The sequence below is a fragment of the Pinus tabuliformis genome, chromosome 2_2 (assembly GCF_031772625.1).
Source record: "Pinus tabuliformis cultivar Carrire ecotype Pingquan chromosome 2_2, CPIR1, whole genome shotgun sequence".
NCBI lineage: Eukaryota > Viridiplantae > Streptophyta > Pinopsida > Pinales > Pinaceae > Pinus > Pinus tabuliformis.
The window spans coordinates 889653574-889675862 of record NC_142300.1 but is presented as its reverse complement, the minus strand read 5'-3'; the positions used below and the strand labels follow the sequence as shown (position 1 = coordinate 889675862).

The following is a 22289-nucleotide window of genomic DNA, read 5'->3' as shown; positions in this document are numbered from 1 at the left end:
GAGTGGGGGGGAATATTGGGTGGAGTTGAGGTTTGACCCTACCCCTACCCCTATCCAATGTTCCCTCCCTCGATCCAAGCTTATGTGTTACCAAAAATCCCCCCTCACCCCTACACTAATATGAGGGTGGGAGTGGGGGGAATATTATGTGTTACCCAATATTTCCCTCCACCCTCACCCTCATAAAAAAATATTGGATAGCATAGTAAGAAATATATGACATAACATTATGATAGTGGAGATGAGGGGAAATATTGGGTAACACATAAGGTTGGGTCAGGGGGAAACATTTGGTAACACATAATATGAGGGTGGGAGTGGGGGATATTGGGTAGGGATGGAGTTCCTACTCGCCTCCACCCGCACCCTCACCCTCACCTTTATATTGTCTGCCCACCCACACCCAATATTTTCGCCAACTCCCACCCTCATATTATGCGTTACTCAATATTCCCCCCAACCCAATCTTACGTGTTACCCAATATTTCTACCCACCCTCACCCTCATATTATGTTATGTCATACCAATATTTCCCCCACCCTTTTTGAGGGAGTAAAGAGGTGGGGAAAAATATTGGGTGTACGGGTGGGGTTACGGATAAATCTTGGGTTTGACATAATATGTATTACCCAATGGGAAATATTGGATAACACATATTAGGTAAGAGGGTGAGACATAAAGGGTGGGCGGAATATTGGGTAAAACATTTTATCAGGGGTGGTAGGTAGGTCAGGGTAAGTGGCGATTGCGAAAAACATATTATGTTTTAATCGACATCCGCCACCCCCCCCTCTCACAATATTTACCTAATATGTTTTATGTCGATTGGGGTGTCTATTTTGGAATAGGGCATCCAAAATTTTAATTATGTCAATAGACATGTCTATTTTGGAATAGAACTTCCACAATTTTAATTTAATTTCAATAGAATATTCTAAAATATTCTTAGTAGTATACACAAACCAAATATTAAGATTTATTTGCAAAGTATTTATGTCCTTTTTGCTTTTTTAATTAAATTCATTAATTTTTAAAAAGGTCATATGGACAAACGTCATACTAAATAAGTTATGATTTCTTTGGGCATGTGGTATTGATAAGCCATGGTATAGTACTAAAATTAATTTACAAATTAAGAATCTCATGATAAAATAAAGGTGAATATTTATGGTTAATAATCTTGTTACATGTTTTTTTTAAAAACTTATATAGGTTTAACTTATACATTGATTCTTTTTATAATAATAATTGTAAATAAAGTTACACTTTAGTTAATTTAGCACCCTGAGAGGTATGAGGAAGTTGATGAAGTAAGTGTTTTGATGGTTATTATGGATTGATAGACAATGAAGAAATGTTTTGATACTTATTATGGATTGATAGACAATGAAATACATGTTTATGTATGATGAAGTTGATGAAGCAAGTGTTTTGATGCTTATTATGGATTGATAGACAATGAACTAAGCGTTTTGATATTGGTTATGGATTGAACGATTTAATTTATATCACGAGCTAGTTTGATTATCAATAATTATTGTGGATTTTGATTATCAATAATTATTAATTGGAAGTTAAAAATTTAACTTCCACGAAATATTATAGAATATTCTTAGTAGTAGTCATAGGTGGAAGGTTGATATTTATATTAAAAGTAGTTGTCTTTTCTGCACATATGGTATTGCCTCATGGTATTATAACAAAATGTCTATTAACATGTTAAGAATCTTGTTACATGCATTTGTAATGTATATGTGTTTAACTTATATACTAATTCTTTTTATAATTATTAATAATAATAATTTAAAAATAAAGTTAGAATTTAATTAATTTTTATGATTTCTTAAATCTTAACAATGTGAGATGTATCATGAAGTGAGTATTTTAATACTTATCATGGATTGATACTTATTACCATTTCCCAACCATTTAATTTATATGGCTTTGCCAATAATATAGATTTATATCATCTTTTTTAAACATAAACAATAATAACTCATAACTTATCTATTATTCTTTACTTCCTATAAATTATATACATTCATTAATTTTAACAAATTAATATATATATATATATATATATATATATATTGTAAGCTTGGTAGGACTCTCCTATTTTCATGTCCATTACACACCCAGCTACGGGGAAGGGTAGCGCAAGATTTAAACCCAAGACTACTTGTTCGGTGAGACTTCATTTCGACGACCACTACCACTTGAGCTACCCCATGCAGACACATTTTTATTTTTTTAATTATATATATATATATATATATATATATTTAAATCAACCATTAATAATATAATTTTATAAAATTATTTATTTATTTCTAAATTTTTATATATATACATCTCGTTGTCTTTTATCTTTATATTTTTCAATCAATCAAACTAGGCTTTAAACTATGCCTGCCCTTTGGAGGATATACAAGTGCGAACTAATATTAAGTTGTATATAAGTTTAGCTAAATTTGAAGCAGGGCAGATAAGCAATTGAAAAGGTCCAAATTACAATACGAGATAATTCCAGACACTTCCAAATTCTAGTGAAATAAAAAAATGTCAAATTATTATTTGTGAGCGACTTACGTAAATAACAATGATGGTTGACTAACGATATCCAGCTATGATTGATATGTTTAAATTTGTTTGCATGTGACTAAATTTATTTAATTAGAATTTGTACTCGGTCTCGACTTAAATTATTCAATTTCTGGTCGTGATGCGTGCATTGTTTCCGGGATCAAAATCTCAAATTTAAATAATGCAAATTATGAGTTGAGTTTTATTATTATTTTATTTTACCATGTAAATTGATTTTGTATTTTTATAATAGTGCAGAAGATGATTGGTGAACAAATTTTGATTTTCAGTTTTGAAATTTTTAAACTAATTTATTATAATAATTTAAATTTTGTTACAATATTACTGATGAATACTATTGCTTATTAACATCACATGTATAAAAATCATAATTCATCTCAAAATCAAAATATTTTATTTTAATATAATTTTATAACATTTTTTAAATTAAAAGTTAATACTTATAATATAACAAAATTCTTAACCATGAATATTTACTCCCATTTTATCATTGATATTATTAACTTGTAAATAAGTTTTGTTACAATACTATGGCCAATGCCATGGCTTATCAATACCACTTGCCCAAAAACCATAACTTACTTTAAAATAAAAATATTTTAGTTTAATTTTATAAAAAAATCCTTATTATGTTAAATTTTTATATTAGGGAGTCATGGAGAAAGATTGAGATGATCCAAAAGCAATTCATAACCTATAACCTCAAGATCAAGGGAAATACTCCCTACCCTATCCTCTTGATCGTCACTAACCTATCTCCCTTTGAAAGTGCGACTATGTTTAGATATCGGATGTATAAGAGGAAGCTTCACAATATGGAATCCAAGAGGCTCCCAAAAATTGCTTCTAACTTTAGTCAAAACCTCCACCTGTGCCTCAAGCGTGGCATCAGGATGCTCAGTCTTGGCTCAACCTTTGGGGGATTAAGGAGGAGATCATCATGGGAAGCAAGGACAATATCAAAGATACTATCACCTCTAGTTTTAAGGACAAGATGTGGGATACTAAGGAGTTTGACGGTAAAAGGAAGCTAAGGTACTATAAAGAGGTGATCAAACCCACCCTTGATCTCTCTATGTTGACTAGCACTAAGAAGAAAATGAACATCACTAGGATTAGAACTAACTCTCATGAACTTCAGAGTGAGACTGGGCGGTGGTCTACTCCCAAGACTCCCTGAGACGATATACTTTGTTAGCTTTGCGATACTAGGAAGGTGGAAGATGAAAATCACTTCCTTTTAAACTGCTCAACTCTTGCCCATATCCGCTTTCAATTCCCTATCATCAGCCACACCTCCAATCTTCTTCACTTATTAAGCCATTCCCCGCTTCTTGATCACATAAACAAGATTTTGAAGAATGAGACTTAGATTCTCTTTTCTTGAGGTCCGATAGACCATATTGGTCTTAGTGGACATTAATGATCATCAATATTATATTAATTTAAAATTTAAAATTATTAACAAAATATTATTATTATTTAAGATTATTAATTACTTTGCATAAGAAGCTAACCAAGGCTGGTTTTAACAGATTTGACCAATTAAAGTTGTTATTAGGATTATATAAGAAAATAGTGTAATCTCCACTGATAATTCTTCTTTTTATTTTTAATTTTAAAAATATTATAAAAATATTACAAATTAATATATTTTGTTTTTGTAATATATTATTGATTATTTATTGCTATCAAGCTAGTTGTTAAGACTTTTGATAGGTTTATTATAATGTATATTTATAGATGTAGATATTTGACCTGCACAAAGTAGATATCTGTTATTTCTTTTTTTTTATTATTAAATTGATAAATTAAAAAAAAATGTCACATGAATCAGCGTAAAATGAGTTATAGTTTTCTTTTCTGAGCATGTAGTATTAATAAGTCATGGTATTGTAATATAGTTTGAAAATTTTATTATATAATTTTGTTTAATTAATATATTAATTATTTTTATAATCATTGATTATAATTTTAACATAAAATTTAGTTAATTTTTTTAATTCTTTTAAATTTTAGCAATATAAGATATATAATGAAATAAATATTTTAATACTTAGATATCATTTTTGGGATTCAACTGCGTTAAGTAAGTCATTCAAAGTATGACCATTTCCATGAGAGGTAGTCGTAAAGTGACTAATTTCTCATGATTTTTGAATAGTTCACTTAGCACTCATTGCATCGGGTGATGCTCACAGGGGTGAAGAAGTGGGATTGAAACTAGTGAAATGTGGAGAACGAATCACATAGCATCAATCATGGGATTGAAACTAGTGAAATGTGGAGAACGAATCACATAGCATCAATCATGGGATTGAAACTAGTGAAATGTGGAGAACGAATCACATAGCATCAATCATCACTTCCGGGGCTTGCACCCGGTAACCAGGACTTCCCAGGAGGTCACCCATCCCAGAACTCCTCTGGCTCAAGCGCGCTTAACTGTGGAGTTTTTCCCCACAATCAAGCCCACTTAGCTTGCTACCCCATTTGCAAAACCTTAGCAAGTATTGTGCCTCATGAACCATTCAGGTAGAGATCCCTTGACTCTTTTTGAATTTAAGTATGGGGGATTTTCGCAGTGCATTATATCCCCCATACTTAAATTCAAAAAGAGTCAAGGGATCTCTACTTGAATGGTTCATGAGGCACAGTACTTGCTAAGGTTTTGCAAATGGGGTAGCAAGCTAAGTGGGCTTGATTGTGGGGAAAAACTCCACAGTTAAGCGCGCTTGAGCCAGAGGAGTTCTGGGATGGGTGACCTCCTGGGAAGTCCTGGTTACCGGGTGCAAGCCCCGGAAGTGATGATTGATGCTATGTGATTCGTTCTCCACATTTCACTAGTTTCAATCCCACTTCTTCACCCCTGTGAGCATCACCCGATGCAATGCTCCACATTTCACTAGTTTCAATCCCACTTCTTCACCCCTGTGAGCATCACCCGATGCAATGAGTGCTAAGTGAACTATTCAAAAATCATGAGAAATTAGTCACTTTACGACTACCTCTCATGGAAATGGTCATACTTTGAATGACTTACTTAACGTAGTTGAATCCCAAAAATGATATCTAATATAATGCACTGCGAAAATCCCCCATACTTAAATTTTAATACTTATCATGTATCAATATTTATTAATCATTTAATTTATATAATTATACTAATATAAAATTTAATAACCACTATTTTATAATAAAAAGTGAATTCGCTTTATTAATAAAATAATACAAAATCAAAATTTAAAATATCACAAAAATTTAAAAACACTTAATATTTTACATTCACAAATAAACAAATATTTATAATATAAAAACAACTCAAAAATAAAACAATTAAACTAATCCTAATTTTTAAAACTAAATTCCACTCTTTCTGCTCTAATTAGATTCCTACTCTTGCTGCATCATTTAAAATTTATCGCTCATTCCTTATGAAACAAACAAATCTAAATTATAATAGTCAAACAAACATAATTTCACTTCCTAATCATACTTAAATTAATAATACTTAAATCAGCTCTTATATAATTAAAAAATTATTTTGAGATCTTGCATAAATTTTGTCAATTCAAAATTCCATTTCTTTATTGAAAATTGTAATTATAAAACTCTATACCAAATTTTAAATTATTCAAGACCATTTGAACAACCCCGCGGCCTGTTACGATACCCTGTTAACGTGTTACATTATTTCATGACGCCATTGACTGCTACTTTCCTTTGTCTCTATCCGCTGACAATGTCAAATTTCAAAATACAAACCAGGCGAACTGGAAAAACGACCCACCAGCCAATCACTCTCTTCTCCGTAAAATACTAATAAATTTTTAAGCAATCCAGACAACATAAATGACAATTGAATTCGTCCAGGCTTCCGAGCTTCGAGGATATCGCCACGAATCCCACAGGGTTGGGACTGGAACTAGAGCTTGTTTTGCTTACAATGTACCTAAGCTTCTACCAAATCCTTGCAAGCTGCAGTAGACTTCTTCGTCGTTCTGACACAGGCTCCTGTCTCCCTGGCATCAGTTTTGTAAGTCATTGATTTGGGTTTTCTTTTTATTCCATCGAATGCATGACCCCAAGGAGTGTTTGGTATGGGAATTAAGATGTTGGGTATAGTCTACACAGAATGCTTTCATCCTCTGTTCTCGAATTCGAACGTTGGGTATAGGTTAAATTCAAAAAACTGTGGGAATTCAATGTTAAAATTGTAACGCCAGATAAAATTAATAAGGAAATGGATCCTTATAGCAGATATTATGGTGGGGCTTATAGTCCTTCAGGATCCAATCATGGCCCCGATTCTGCACATCCCCACAATTACTCCCCACCACCACCACCCCCAGCGCCACCGAGCTCTTATGAAGGATATTGGGCTTATCCTCGCTTGCATCCTGCCTATCCCCCACCGTCCCCTCAAACCCATTACTCCCCAACTCAATCCACTCCAGTGGGTTGGCCACCCCCTGCATCTTTACCCCAAATTTCGTATCCTTGCCCCTATCAGGAGAACATTCATTATGATAGCTCATACTACCAGTACCATGGTCAGACTTCTGATTCCTATACTCAAGTTGCTCATTCATCATATATGCTACATTCTTCAATTGATCACCACAGTGGCAGCTTGCCACACCATCACACAGAGAGTCCTCATTTCAAAACAGATGCACTTCCCAGATATACTAAATCGACATCGTTGTACCCATTGCCCGACATAATGTCTGCGATGCGATTATCCGACTGTCCCCAACCCCTTGATTCCTCATTGCCTGAAGGTTCTTTCCACAAGCCTTCTGTGATGCCATGCCAATCTTACCGTAGCGTTGACTCTTCCAGTCCCTCTTCTTCCAGCAACCATGGATCATTTTCAGGCCATTCATTTCAGGATGGACATCATTCATTCAGTTCTAATGACAGCATACGTTCTGATTCTTCACTGGCGCTAATTGCGTCGCAGGATTATGAAAAACTTCAGAGTGTTCCATTTGGTACTTCGGCAATGTCACTTAGGATTGTCCTGTTACATGGAACTCTAGATGTATGGGTTTATGAGGCCAAAAACTTGCCCAACAAGGATCTCTTCTCGGAGAATTTACGGCAAGCAGTTACAAAGACAGTTCCTAAAAAACTGTCTGCCAGAATAGAAGAGCACATCTCTCATCAAAAACCAATAACAAGTGACCCATATGTGTCAGTTTGCATTTCAAGTGCAGTAGTTGCCAGGACCCGGGTGGTTAGCAATGACCAAGATCCTGTATGGACACAACATTTCTCTATTCCCGTTGCACACAATGAAGCAAATATTTTATTTGTAATCAAGGATAATGATTTCTTTGGTTCCCAACTTATTGGTACTGTTGCAATACCTGCGGAGAGAGTGCTCTCTGGTCAGAGGATCGAGGACTGGTACCCTGTGTGGGGCCCTAATGGAAAGGTTTGTAATGTGGGAGCCACACTTAAACTCTCAATCCAATTTTTCCCAGTAGAATATCAGTCCTTGTACAGATTTGGGATTGGTGCTGGACCTGATTATATTGGTGTGCCTAACACATACTTTCCTCTTAGAAAGGGCGGGAAGGTTACTCTGTATCAGGATGTTCATGTGCCTGATAATCTCCTTCCTGCTATCAAACTTGATCATCGAGTTATGTATAAACATGGAAAATGTTGGGAGGACATTTGTGAAGCAATTCTACAAGCGCAGCGTTTGATATATATTGCTGGGTGGTCTGTAAATCACAAGATTAAGCTGGTCCGTGGAGGTAGCAACCCAAATTTGCTTCCCTCTGACTACACATTGGGAGACCTTCTCAAATTCAAGGCACAAGAAGGTTTACGGGTGCTATTGCTTGTCTGGGGTGACCTTACTTCAGTGGACATGCTTTGGTTCCACAGGGTAAGCTTGATTAGATAGCAAACTCTGTCATCAGTCAATGGAGATATCCTGTCTGTCATACATGTACAAGATTGTTTTTGTTCAAGTGAAACGACTGCTGGTGGTATCTCATCTTCTATCTAATACATTTGTGGAAATTTGTACAGGAAGGTGTTATGAAAACACATGATGAAGAAACCCGCAGATTCTTCAAGCACTCAAATGTTCAAGTGTTGCTATGCCCTAGATATGCTGACAAAAAAAATAGTTGGGTCAAACAAGGGGTAAAATAACCTTTTGTCATGAAATTGGTTTATCTTTAAACTTTTCATTAGATTTTGTTCTTTGAAAATAACAACAAATGCAGGGAATTTGTTAAGAGCAAAGATGGTTTTTTATCATGCAAAGATATATAATTCCGTCTATCTAACTTGATTTGTGTCAAATACCAGGCAATGCAAAACGACCTTAAAACCTGTTAAGGTGATTTACAGCTTCTATTCATATTCAATTGGATAAGAATAAAGGCACACCATGCAATAAATGGGCCCTAGGCAGATTTGGCTGCTTGGGATGCCTTTCAGCTTTTATAGTATTATTCCATAATAAACTTGGATTACAGGTTCATGTATAGACCAACTCAAGGTCCAGGTCCCGGCTCCTAGGTCTCGTGATCCTATTCACAGAACAAAGATCTAAACACATAGGAAATACCGAATCATTAGCAAAATGTTTATCTAAGACCTCGTTATCTCCAGGAATTTGAGTCCTTTAGATTTTACCCTGCGTCCTTGCTGACTCTGACAAATACTCAAGTACATCAACAACTCACACATCTAAATATGGAGCTAAAGGACAACGTAATTGAATGGAGGGGAACACATCCAGAGAAAACTCCATTCACTCTAACAACGGTTGAGGCTTTGAGAAAAAAGTACGTTCCATCTCATTGATATTTATGTACCATACAATGATCACTATGTCTAGAATGAATGTCCCTTGAACAAACCCAGTGAGCACTGATTTAACAAATTTAAAAAAATAATATTTCTTATATTCACATAAATATATTTACATCAGCAGAGTAAAAAAAATCCGAAGGCTACATAAAGTGGCACTTATATCCTCTTTCCTAAGGCTACTGAAAGTAAAATAAAGTTAAGGCTGTATACAGTGGTACTTATATTCTCTTCCTCAGGCTACTAAAACAAAAATGAAGACAGAGTATGCATTAGGCTCTAACAGCTTGGCATCTTTGATAAGCAAGAAACCATTAGCCAAGTTGCGTACGTGCCTCCTCCCCATATGAGGGAATGACGACAAAGAGCTGACCTCATTCTCAAAAACACAATTACATTTAGAGTGGATTTTCCAAAGGACAAATAATGCAGAAATCCTTATAAAGTGCTTATGTTCGTAAAAATATATTTACATCAGCAATGTAAAAGGAACTGAAGGCTATATATAGTGGCACTTATATCCTCTTCCTCAAGGCTACTGAAAATAAAAACAAGCTAAGGTTATATACAATGGCACTTATATCATCTTCCTCAAGGCTACTGAAACAAAAATAAAGTCAGAATATGCATTAGGCTCTAACATCTCGGCATCTTTGATAAGAAAGATTCCTTTAGCCAACAGTTGTATGTGTGCCTCCTCCACACATGAGGGAAAGCAGACAAAGAGCTGACCTCATTCTCAAAAACACATTTACATTTACAGTAGATTTTCCAAAGGAAATATGATGAAGAAATCCTAATACAGTGCTAGATGCTAATGAAAGAAGAGCAAACCAAAGACTTAGAGTCGCCAAACAAAACTGCACAAACTGTGTTGTAGCTCTTTGAATCCTTGTAGCCAAATCTTTTGCAATGATTTTGTATGAGATGTTGAAGACAGTAATGGGCCTCCATCGACCAATGGAATCTCTGAAAACATTCTTAGGAACGAGATTAATGAGACCCTAGTTGAGAAATTTGGAAAGCCTCCCTTCTCTAAAGACTTCTTGAGCCCCTCTGAATAAATCCTCTCCAAATATATCCCACATAGCTTTATAAAATTTGTATGGGAAACCATCCAAGTCGGGGGACTTGAGATTCTTCATATTGGAGAGACTCGAAAAAGGTTTTTCTTTTGAAAATTAACTGGTAAACATTTCACTCTCAAAAGCACCGACTTTGGTGGGGATAAGCTTATTGCATTCCTGTCTAGCCTCCTCCACCTGTGAGACGATAAGGAACATAAATATTTGGAAATGAAGGCCAAACATCTGATTTCCTATAAATCCACAAACCACGAATTATCTCAAAGGGATTCTTCATTGTTAATCAGCAAAATAGAACTTGGAGGGCTCATCACCCGCTTCTATCCAATGCAGCCTAGCTCTAACTTCTGTGCGTCTGGCTTTACATTCATCCTCACAACAAATCATATGCTTGAACTTGGCCACTTCTGCCTGGAGTTCAAAATTAATTGGCTTGTTTTTTTAAATTTATCTTGCACCCAATACTGGTTTATAAAGTGTGCACAAAGGCGTAAAGCCGAAATCATCGTAACAAAATTTTAATCTGAACATGTAGGAAATTATGAATTATTACAATATTATGGACTGGGTGTTGGGCTACAAGTGTGGCCGTGAGTGAGAGAGAAAAAGCAGAGGGTAGCATCATTTAATATATATTTTTTTTGTTGCTGCTATTTGCTCATATTTTGTTATTTTCACCTGTAGGAGGTAGCTACTATCTTCACACATCATCAGAAGACAGTGCTTGTTGATTCAGAAGCTGTAGGCAGCAGAAGAAAGATTACAGCATTTCTTGGTGGACTTGATCTTTGTGATGGACGTTATGATACTCCAGAGCACCATTTGTTTCGAACTCTAGGAACTGTTCACAAGGATGACTATCGCAACCGATCTTTTACGGTAAACTTATATTTGACAGTTGGCTTGTGTTAATCAAGTGTTTGTATTGATTCACTCAAAAGAAAATCGATATGTAATGTTCGTTTGCAAGTTTGTTACTTTTTAGTTGGAGGATTAACTCAATTATTATGGAGGAAAAAATTTAATCTACATTCTAAATTTCTACATTGACCGATAGAAAATATTATGTCATCCACATTTCAGTTATCTAATATTCACTGAAATAAAATTGGTTTATCAGCGGTATACTTACTTTATATATTTTGATTAATCTGATCCAGCACAATGATTAATAAACCATTCAATGCCACCTATTTAGCAAATGAGAAATTAGGAAAGTTAACAATAATTAATTTTTGCTCATCGGCTGGAATAAGTTCTGGAATGCACAAGAAAAATAATATCAAGAAAGCTGAAATTAAACAGAACAATATTTGGAAACGTGATTACCGATATGGTATTAGGCTGCATGCCTTTTCTGCAAATTGGTTGGTGATGTTTTGTATTTTCTTTTGCATTTAATTCAACTTCTCTTGGATTGCTTACAGCTCTGCACAAAATCTGGAAATTTTTAGCTATGTATTCGTTATTCAGTGATCAACAAAACTGCTACCTTTTCTCTTTTTCTACAAGTCGTCTTCAAATAATTTTTTTCTTTGACATTCCATCTCTCAACTACTGTACCTGCAAGTAAAATCAGAGGACGGATCAGATTGTTTTAGAGTGATTCCAGCCTTGTTCCTGCTCTGTGGAAATGATTTTCCTCAAGATAATTAGGACATATCTCCAAGAGAGGATTGTTGGCTATTGTTTACTTCCATAATGAAAGGAAGCAGAGGTGCAGAACATGCTTTTGACACTCATCAATGAGAGAAGATTGTGCAGAAAATAAAATAACAGTTGCAGCAAACACGTAAGGCAGTAACAACAAACCATTAAACAGACACTTCCTGGGGCAAAATCCTTTCAAGAGAAAACCCCCCGTGCTCCAATGCAATAGCTTAATGTATTATTCAGCAAGAGGTTACAATACATTTACAGAGCTACACTTTTAACAGGAGTAGTTAGCAGCCTTTAGCACTTCTAAGAATTCACTGTTCTTGTACAATACAAATGCTTAATAAATAGCAGCCTTCAGTGCTTCCAAGAATTCAGTGCTCTCATACAATACAAATTCTTAATATATAGCAACCTTCAGCACTTCCAAGAATTCACTTTTCTCATACATTACAAGTGCTCCATATACAGGCATAACTCCACGCATTAATCACTCCTCACGCAAGACACATTGTATGTGCCATGCATTGATTGATCGTATGCATGCATTGAGTGGGTTGCATGCATGCTTTCTTTGAGTGAATACAGAGTTTGCATCCGGTGATTGAGTGAATATGCTGAGTTTGCATGCACGCACACTTGCATGACTTGCATGCATGCATTCAATGTGTATGACATACCTTTCCTAACATTCGCCCACTTGTCATATACCTTTCTAGAGCATAAGGGAGAATGCATCAAAGTGTGAAGTAGCTGCTAGGGGTCATGAAGTGGCAAGCCCATAAATTCACATCACTTGAACTTATTTGTGCTCACTAGCTTCTTCAATGCATCTACAACAAATTTGCAAAGTGTCAACTTTCTCGAATATCACCTTTCCATTCTCTATCATGTCTCAAACAAAATTGTATGGGATCTCAATATGCTTCATCTTCGCATGAAAGGTTGGGTTCTTCGCTAGACAGGTAACACTATTACTATCACACTGAATTGTAATAGATCTCTAACTTATCCCACATTTGAACACAATTTCATAAGCCAAGTGGCCTCCTTATAGGCATGAGTAGCTGCCATATACTCTGCCTTTGCAGTGGATAAAGTGACCATATCTTGTTGCTTGCTTATCCAACTTACTGCTTTGTCAAACAGTTGAAACACACATCTGCTGGTAGATCTCCTCCTATCTACATTCCTTGCCCAATAAGGATCCACATAACCCTATATATCCACTGGTTTTTGGTCCCCTTAAATATCATGATGATAACAAATAGAATACTTAGAAGTACACATGTACTTGATGACCCTCTCCACTATAGCCCAATGTTCATGTCTATGATTAGCCAAGAATTGGCTCAAGGCTCCCATTCTTTGGGCAATGTTTGGTCTGGTATAGACCATGGCATACAATAAACTACCAACTACACTAGCATAAGGAACACAATCCATATTTGCGATCTCTATGGGTGTTGTAGGTCATTGCTCAACTTAAATCTCAGTTCCCACAAAAGTAGGAACACTTAATGGTTTACAATCTGCGATGTTAAAATGCTACAATACAAAGTTCACATACTTACTCTGGCCTAGTCGAAGCTTTATGTTTGCTCTATCTTTGATGTCCATGCCTAAGATATACATTCCAAACCCCAAGTCCATGTCAAACTATTTTGAAATCTGAGACTTCAAATCATTAATTGCATCTTTACTCTTACCAAAATGTTGCACAACATCTACGTAGAAAGTGATGACTAGAAAATGACCACTATCTTGTTTGATATAAACACATTGATCTGATTTGGATCTCATAAATCACAAAGTCAACACAAAAGAGTCAAACTTTTGGAACTACATTCTCGGTGATTGTTTAAGAGAAATACAAAGATTCTCTTGATTTACAAACCAATGACTTTTGACCTTTTTTAACATAGTGCATTAGCTGTGTCATATAGATCTCCTCTTCAAGTCACCATATAGGAATGCTTTCTTCACATACATCTATTCTATCTTTGTTACCTCTCAATTGAGTAGTGTTGGCAAGGTTCAACCACGATTGCTACATGGTAAGTGTTACCGCTGAAACTAGCAGGGAACCAAAAGGGGATCTCCAAAGGGGCAAATGCTAGACCAAGGGCAACAAATGGAGACTTATCCCACTGTCACCTAAGCTAAGGCTCCCTACTATTTATGGACTTTCACCAATGGGAGGAGATCCGATATATATGGAGTCACGAATGAATGATATATCAACAAGTGGATATAGAGTGACCCAAATAATCCCATTCCAGAAGAGGTTGAAGAATAGAGCTTGCTTGCTTGCATTCTAAGCAAGGTACAATGTTTTCTAGGAGAAGGATGGGAGGATTTGAGGGTTAGGTTTAAGGAATATGGATTGTGAAAGAGTTTCCCAATCCATAAAATCCTTATTGAAATTGGTATCCCAAATGGTTCTTGAAGAATTCTCTTTTCAAAGGAATGGGACCACATGGGACCAAGGGGACCCAGCCTAGGTTAGGAGGTAAGAGTTTAGCAACTAACGATATTCTTAACCTAGGCAAGGAAGGGGAAAGGATCAAAGAAAGGATTTTCACTTAAAGGTGTTGATTCGATCCTATGAGGCACTAGCCTTAGGGATATCAGGGCAAAGTTTGATCTCGGAGTTAGGGCTTGTCTTTTCTCACAACTCCCCTATCGGAATGGCTTCAAAATTGGAGGAGGCCTTGAGGAGACACCATTGCAAGGGATGCTAGGGGATCAAACTTTTTGGAGGGCCATTTTGTCGGGAAAATGATGCCCTAGGTGACCCAACCTGGCTAAACCTAGGAAAAAGTGAAAAAGAATTGATTTTAGGTGACCACGTCTTGGTAGATCAGTGCCTTAGTCTTGGGAGAATGGAGTCTATGATAAATATGAGTGAGGAATTCATTTCTTAGTCAAGGAGGCCCTAATATTACCTCTCTAGCCTTCTAGGGCAAAGGAAGCACCTTACAACTTTTATACTTCAATTTGGAAAAGGAGATGGCTTCAAGATGAATTCATTGTTAGAATTATCCCTAGGAAATTTCATTCAAATTACATGGCCCATACATTGAGAGATGCTATATAGAGACAAAATTCCACAATTTAAGCAATAAATGCATGCAATTATTAGTCCTAAAAATAATGAAAATCCCAATCCAATGTATATGACAAAGTAAAACAAGAATAACATTAAAAACATGTACTTACTGTTGATTTGGGGTAGCATCGGATGTGCCCTAGCCATGAAAATTGGTGGAGAGGCTAAAGCACATGAGATCTCCAAGACCCAGAAATGGTTTGAGCAGATTCTAACTGGTTTGGGAGATATTAAAATAATTAATATTTTTAATGGAGTTCCTAAGTCTAAACTTAGGAAAAATAAAATATTAATGGGTATTACTATAAAACTAGGTTAGAATGTTCCAAAAGTCCTGGATCAAGCCAAATCTAATCTTAGCCGTTGATTAGAGATTTAATCTCGGTCGTTGATGGACCAACGAGAAAAGTATAAGAGGAGGCTTGAGGGTCAGTTGGAGAATACACCAGAGTGATCAGTCATTCATTTTGCTAGAGCGGGGTTGCTAAGCAAAAGTGAATCAGTGATCAACAGCGAGGGGCAGTGAATACATTGCAGAGAGGCAGAGTTAGTACCAGAGAGACAATGCAGAGCTTGGAGAGGTTGACACAGAGGTAGCTGGGTGCTACGCAGAGGCAGTTGGGAGTTGCACAGAGCCAGAAGAGGCCAGTGTGGGTGATGCAGAGGGTCTAAGGCTGACGCAGAAGCTTCAGTAGCTGCGCAGAGGCTAGCAGAGCTGACGCAGGGCCAAGAGGCAGCACTGGGAGGATTTTCGTGGGGCAGACTAGGTGCTAGTGAGCCGGATAGGGTGACGCAATCCCTATCAGAGTGACGCAGAGCAGTGGAAGTTGCAATTGTTGCTGTGGGATCGTTCATCCGGTGATTATTCAGCCGGAATATCTGTCTTTGAGGAGAGGTACTACTGTTGAGGGCATTCTCTGTTGGGTGAGCCATTTCTGGCACCCTAGTTGTATTCTGAAAACTACGTAATAATAAAACCCTATGAATAGCTGCACTGGTTTTCTCGCATTGGGTTTTTCTAGGGACATTGGTCCAAAATAATGATGTCACTTGTGTGCTTGTTTTCTTTTAGTTGATGATCTGTAGATGTTGATACTATACTTGTGTTTATTTTCAGTATTTACATGGTGAGTAACTTGTTAAGTAATTAAACAAGTAGGAAGAAATAAACCAGATAGTACAGGAAGAATTTCTAACGAGTTAAACTTAGAAATTCCAACACTTACATGTAATAGAACATATCCAACTATCCACAATAGAGAAGCTCCAAGATAAGATAAACCAAATCCAAACATCAAAATTCATCCATAAAGTTCCAATTTATCCTCCAAGAAAAAGTGCGAAATTCTCAAGAGAGAAGAGATCCAATCCAAAGTGATGATGAGCAAATGAACTCATATCACTTGTATTTATACGCTAATGAGGAGTTCAAATTAGTCTCCTTGGTCTACATAAGCCCCAAAAATAAAATAATGTGCTAATAATCTAACTTTTGGTGACAAGCCCACCAAACTAGATCACAAATGAAAGAATAAGCCTCTTAAGAGGTCAAATGATGACTAATATATGTCGTAGGGCCCTCCAAGAGGCTTGATGGGGTCCATAGGTGCAATAATGAAGAATAGGACCCTTAAAAGTGATTGACAAGGGGTTGTCCCCTTGTTCTCCAAACAATAAACCTGTGGTGCTCCCAGTGGGTGTGGGGGCACAACAACAACCTCATGGGTCTCCAAATGAGTCAAAGATGCATGTAGATCATCTGCAAGGGCTTTGATGATGGTGTAGGTGATGCCACATCATCCTACAAGTCCTGGGTCAGCTGCCAAGTGCATGGTACATCTGTGGGGCTGGCTGGGCAAAGGTGAACCAGGTGCATCTTCCTCGTCCAATAGGTGAATCTCGAGCAATCTCTGAACATCCTCGGGGATCCATGGAGTACTGTTTACTACTGTGGAGGCCCATGGCTCTCAACACACACCCTACATGTGCCAATGTAGCCCTCTGGAGGATTAGGACCTCGTATAGGGAGACCAAACCCAAGATGGAGACCATTTGCAATCCTGCATAAGATCCAATGCATTCCCTAGCCTTCCAATACAACAAGTCATTAGAGAAATTGAGCAAATGAGCTTACCAATCATAGACCACAGATGGGGACTTTATAATGGCCTACCCTTCCATAATGGGCTTGAGGATGTGCCAATGTCTCCTAAAATCCAAATGGGTTTAACCAAGTATCCTATTAGGTGGTTTCTACTTCTAAAGGGGATAATATGTTCAAGGTACATCCTTTAGAAGGTGGTTGCATAAGATAGATAGGTGAATGAAGTAGAGGATGAGAAGGGGCAGCCCTTTGCCACATGCTGGGGTACGAGGGTAGCTAATAAAAGGGAAGCCCACACTTGGGTTTATAATGTCTAGGAGGGAGCAATCGTGGTACATGAGGTGCTCCGACCTTGATTTTTCCACCCTTTGTTATATGCTTTTTGCCTTTCTATGATTTTCTTTGATTAACTGCTCGGGGCTCAAGCGGCAAGAGCATGATGTATAAGATATAGTAGTGAATACCCCCTTTAAGGTAGGGCGGTTCATTGCCCACCAGGGGTTGGGACAATCATGGGTTCCTATATGATGAAGGAGGCTCATATAACCTGTAGGAACTAGGGTGATGGGGTAGAGCTCATGTATTGGTTTTTTTCCCACATACTAAATGTGTTTTCCTTGGCCATCTTTTGCATTTTGTGGTACATTTTCATGTTGAATGTGGCCAAATATGCTTTTATCTTTCTTTTTATTTGCATCAACCTCTGGGGCATCATTCCAGGCCTGACCCAAGGTGCGGACAAGGGGAAGGGGTGAGCCAACCCTATGTGGACCCAGGTGGGAGAGAATGAATGGGGTAATAATGAGTGGAAAGAGGAGTAATAAATGCAGACAAGGGAGCGGGACCACGCAGTCAAAATCGGGGTTTCTCGTAAAATACCATCCCTGAAGCCAAATGGTCAGTAAAAAATATCCCATGGGACTAGAATTCAAGGTTAATATCCAAAAGGGGTCTAGGGGACAAGAGCACAGACTTAGCCCATTCTTTCCGTCGAATCCCCCCATTAATCCATGCGCAGAAGTGTCCATGATAAGTAACCCACAATACTCAATTACCAAATGACAAGGCATACCTTTAGGTTCGGAAGGCCTAACTTCAAACATATAATCATGGCAGATGGGCGAGGGACCACATGGATGACTCATGTGGTGGAGAGATGGCACAATGAGCTAGCTGGTGGCTGTAAGGGGTTGCTAGTTTTCGGCTGAGGACCATCTTGGAAAATAAAATTCTCCTAGAGATATCAGCCACAAAATGATGGGTAACAGTAAGCACTATTAGGAGTATGCCTAATGTCACCTCAACGTATTCCTCTCACTTTAGGCCAACTCCTATTAAAAGCCATGGGTAGTATCCTTACACACAACAACTTAACCAACAAATAAGTAAACTGGTGCCTAAATCAAATAGATGGAAGAGGTAGGAGCTAGTATGATAATAAAAGATTTGATCTGGTCAGTGGTATAACAACCAACAAAAAATTCAGACCAACGATGGAAAAGCATTTAATATGTTAGAAAAATGAGCTTGAAACACCACAAATTGAGTATAATAACTTCTTATTGTTGTAGCTTTTTCTATCTCCTATCACACAAGTGCTTTAGAAGATATAGAACCCTCGTAGAGACAACCTTTGGGTTGATAGGAGACCAGTGCCTAGGGCATTCGAGAAGAATGCTTTTGAAGGTTATCTGAGGGATTTCTGCTGCACTCCATATGTCACGTAGTTTGAAAAGAAATAATTCAGGGGCTTGGTTCAATAGTCCTTCATCAAGGTAAACTCAAGCAAACACATAGATCTAAATATTTAGGGGGTAAATATGGCTAATCTCAAAGAGAAATGTCTTGGTTCTGGTGGCCGACACACAACAATAGGCAGCTTAATATTGGCGTTGTAGTAAAAATGAAGAGGAGGAAAGAAAGGAGGGAATTCGATGCAAAGGGCTGGATACAATACAGGATACTAAGCAGAAGTTCTAGCAGAAGTATGGAAGAATGAGGAGGTGAAAACGCATAAATAATGGAGCGCAAATTAAGGTCTCATGCTCTATGCTTCATGGGCACATTTATCACCAAATAACATTAAGTAAATTTGTGCACATTATAGGTATTGTAGGCTATTAAATAACACAAGTAAATTTGTAGTCAACACAGGCACTGTTACTACTTAGCAGCAAATATACAACCATGAATGAGAGTGATACTAGCAGCTTCATTACACTATTACAGAAGAGGAAAAACATGCATGAAATGATATACAAAGGGAAAACATATTGCACATTGCTTTGATTGGAATCAACAAAACAGTTTCATTAACTTTCAAGATGGAGTCCAAATCATCAGTCCATTACATCTAGTGATTTTATAGCTCAAGCCCCTCATGAACAAGAAAATTGAACCAATGTGGAACCACAAAATTCGAGCCTCTTGGATGCAGAATTCGGGAACCCCTGTTAAGTGTTTCTTCCCCCCATTTATAAGGAGAGGGGGAGATTTGAACAACATTTACAAAATATCTCAGCCCAGCTCCAACTGTCTGATTGACTAGCTGTCTCAACGTGCGATGGTTTTGTTGTCCAAATCATTACAAAGGATTCGATTCCTTTCTTGAAAATGCAAAAAATTACAGAATAATAGAAATAAGAAAAACTGGATGATGGTTAAGGAAAGTATCCCCACGCCATTCTTGAGATTGCCTTTGATCAGGCCACGTCTTTGCCATGATGTGCCTCCCTTGCTGCTCGGTCGGTTCACCTGTTGATTTCGCCTTAACTGCTTGAATTCCCACTCTCTAGAGTCGGGAGCGATCAACTGTGGTTGCCTGTCACAGAGCAGAAATGGAGATTGACCTGGCAGTATTTCATTGCCTGATTGCGTGGAGCTCCATGCTAAGGAATTACTGCTTCTTGAGTCCCATACCTCCATTTACCTCACTGAAGACGTGCACACGAAGTAGTCGAATTCATTTATGCTACCACAATTGTCCTTGGTTTCTTGTTTTAGAGTCTTCCACAGGATTTGCCCTTTTCAATTACCAACTCCTTTGTGTCTTCATTTAATATCGCAACTGCCGACCCATCCATCTCTTACTTCTCTACATTACACTATCGAAACTTTACTCATCGGAACTTTTATTCTTAAAGACATTACGAAAACGAGTTCCGATGTCCAAGGCCCGTTTTGTTTAGCCCCTTTCTATTTTCTTCCATGGGATCGAGGGTTGTGACTGAAGGCTTAGCCTTAAGGCGCTAGGGCATTTTGTTCATGCCAGGGGCTGTTTTCCTTTGTTAAGAGCCCTCCGCCCCTAGTTCTCTAAGTTCTTCTAGACCACGCGCTAGCCAAATATCGGAGCCCCTCTCATCGGAGGTTTCCAATCGGGGAAATAACATTGGAGTTGCGATATTTCAATTCTCCAATCGTCGATATGATGTCATCACTTCCATGTGGCACCTCATGAGTGGTGACACATGTCACCCATATTTGCCCCCTTAGGCCCCCTCAAAATGCCATAGTAGACTACCACGTGTCCTTCCGTATCGCCATGTCATGCTGATGTCAGATGCCACTGTAGCTTATCGGAACCAATCATATGCCACCACGCGTCATTATTGGAGGCAATCCTATGCTGCCACGCGTCCTTATCGAGGCAATCCTACGCTGCCACGTGTCCTGCTAGAGGAGAGAGAAAAGGGCCCGTCCACCTTTGGTTTTGTGATGGAATCCTTTGTTAATCTTTATTTGAGTCCCTCGACGGTTTTTACACTATCGACACATTACCCATGTTGCAACTCTTAAAAGGTTGTCACCTTCAAAAGTTCCGATGTTGCGACCACCGATCTTCGATGTCTCTGATGTGTGATCGCTGATATACGATGCGCTGGTATGCATACGATCTCCGATATTTTGTTGATCTAATGTACGATCGTCGATATCCCTAATATTTTGATGCGTCGATCGCCGATATACCTGAACCTCCGATATGCGATCTTTGAGATCCCTTCTTAAGGCTTCAACCCTTGAACTTCAGCAAACCATATCTTTTGATCCAGGAGTCCATTTGTGGACTTCCACATATTGTTGGAAAGCTTGTCCCGAGCATTTTTCGATGGAGAGGGTCAGATGTATGCTTTGAGTCCTTCAGCTGCTTGGAAAATGGCTACAAGCTCCTCCGCTCTTTTGCATTCTTTTGACATCATTTGGCACTATTAGAACGGTTTTGCAGTAAGTGATAACATTGGCTCCAATTGGGGACAGTGCCTTGTTGGAAAGGTGCTGAGAACTTGCAAACTAGTAGCCTTCACCTTTGGGCATGGAGTAAAAATATATTGAAAATATAAAACCAAAAAATCTCCATGGAATTTTATTTGTTGGGAGTCCTTTCCTCATAAAACTAAAATGCAGAACTATAAACTCTAAAAACTGGAAATTAAACACTCACATAGTGAGCTTATTTATATACAACTCATGTTTATGCATAGGGCTCAATTCACCCAAGTGAGGTCAACCTTCCAATGGTACCAGGTCAGCATTTGGGTGCTGGACCTAATGCCTCCATGCTACTGAAATTTAGAAATCAAAACAAGCATGCACCATGAAAAATCTTCAAACAAAAAACTTGATACATACCCTAGAAACAACCTTTGCTGCTGACCAAAGAATGTTGTCATGTAGTCAGCTACTGGGTCATAGAATTGACGGGAGAAAATTGCAGTTGCCTTATTTTCTTGAAAAGTTTGCTGACCAATATCTTCTTGGTCAGGGCAACCACAAACACTACTTGGCTCTTTTTCTTTTTCACAGATGGGCCTAGAGGGGGAAGGTGACTTCTCTTCTTTGAGGACTTCGGGCTTAAAGCAATTTGGATCTAAGGACTCCTTTTTTTGAT

At 37.7% G+C, this 22289-nt stretch overlaps 1 protein-coding gene across 2 annotated transcripts in view; it reads left to right on the top strand.

Annotated features, from left to right (window-relative positions):
• The first annotated feature begins 6381 nt into the window (after positions 1–6381).
• The window catches only part of LOC149195879 (phospholipase D gamma 1-like), a 290017-nt gene continuing 274109 nt past the window's right edge, over positions 6382–22289 (top strand). The window contains exons 1-3 of one of the 2 annotated variants that reach the window (XM_089405437.1): positions 6382–8509; positions 8656–8772; positions 11217–11411. In XM_089405437.1, the coding sequence (XP_089261563.1) occupies positions 6848–8509; positions 8656–8772; positions 11217–11411 (1974 nt within the window). In that variant the 5' untranslated portion in view covers positions 6382–6847. The remainder of the gene's footprint in view (positions 8510–8655; positions 8773–11216; positions 11412–22289) is intronic. The other variant, XM_089405438.1, reaches the window with a different exon arrangement.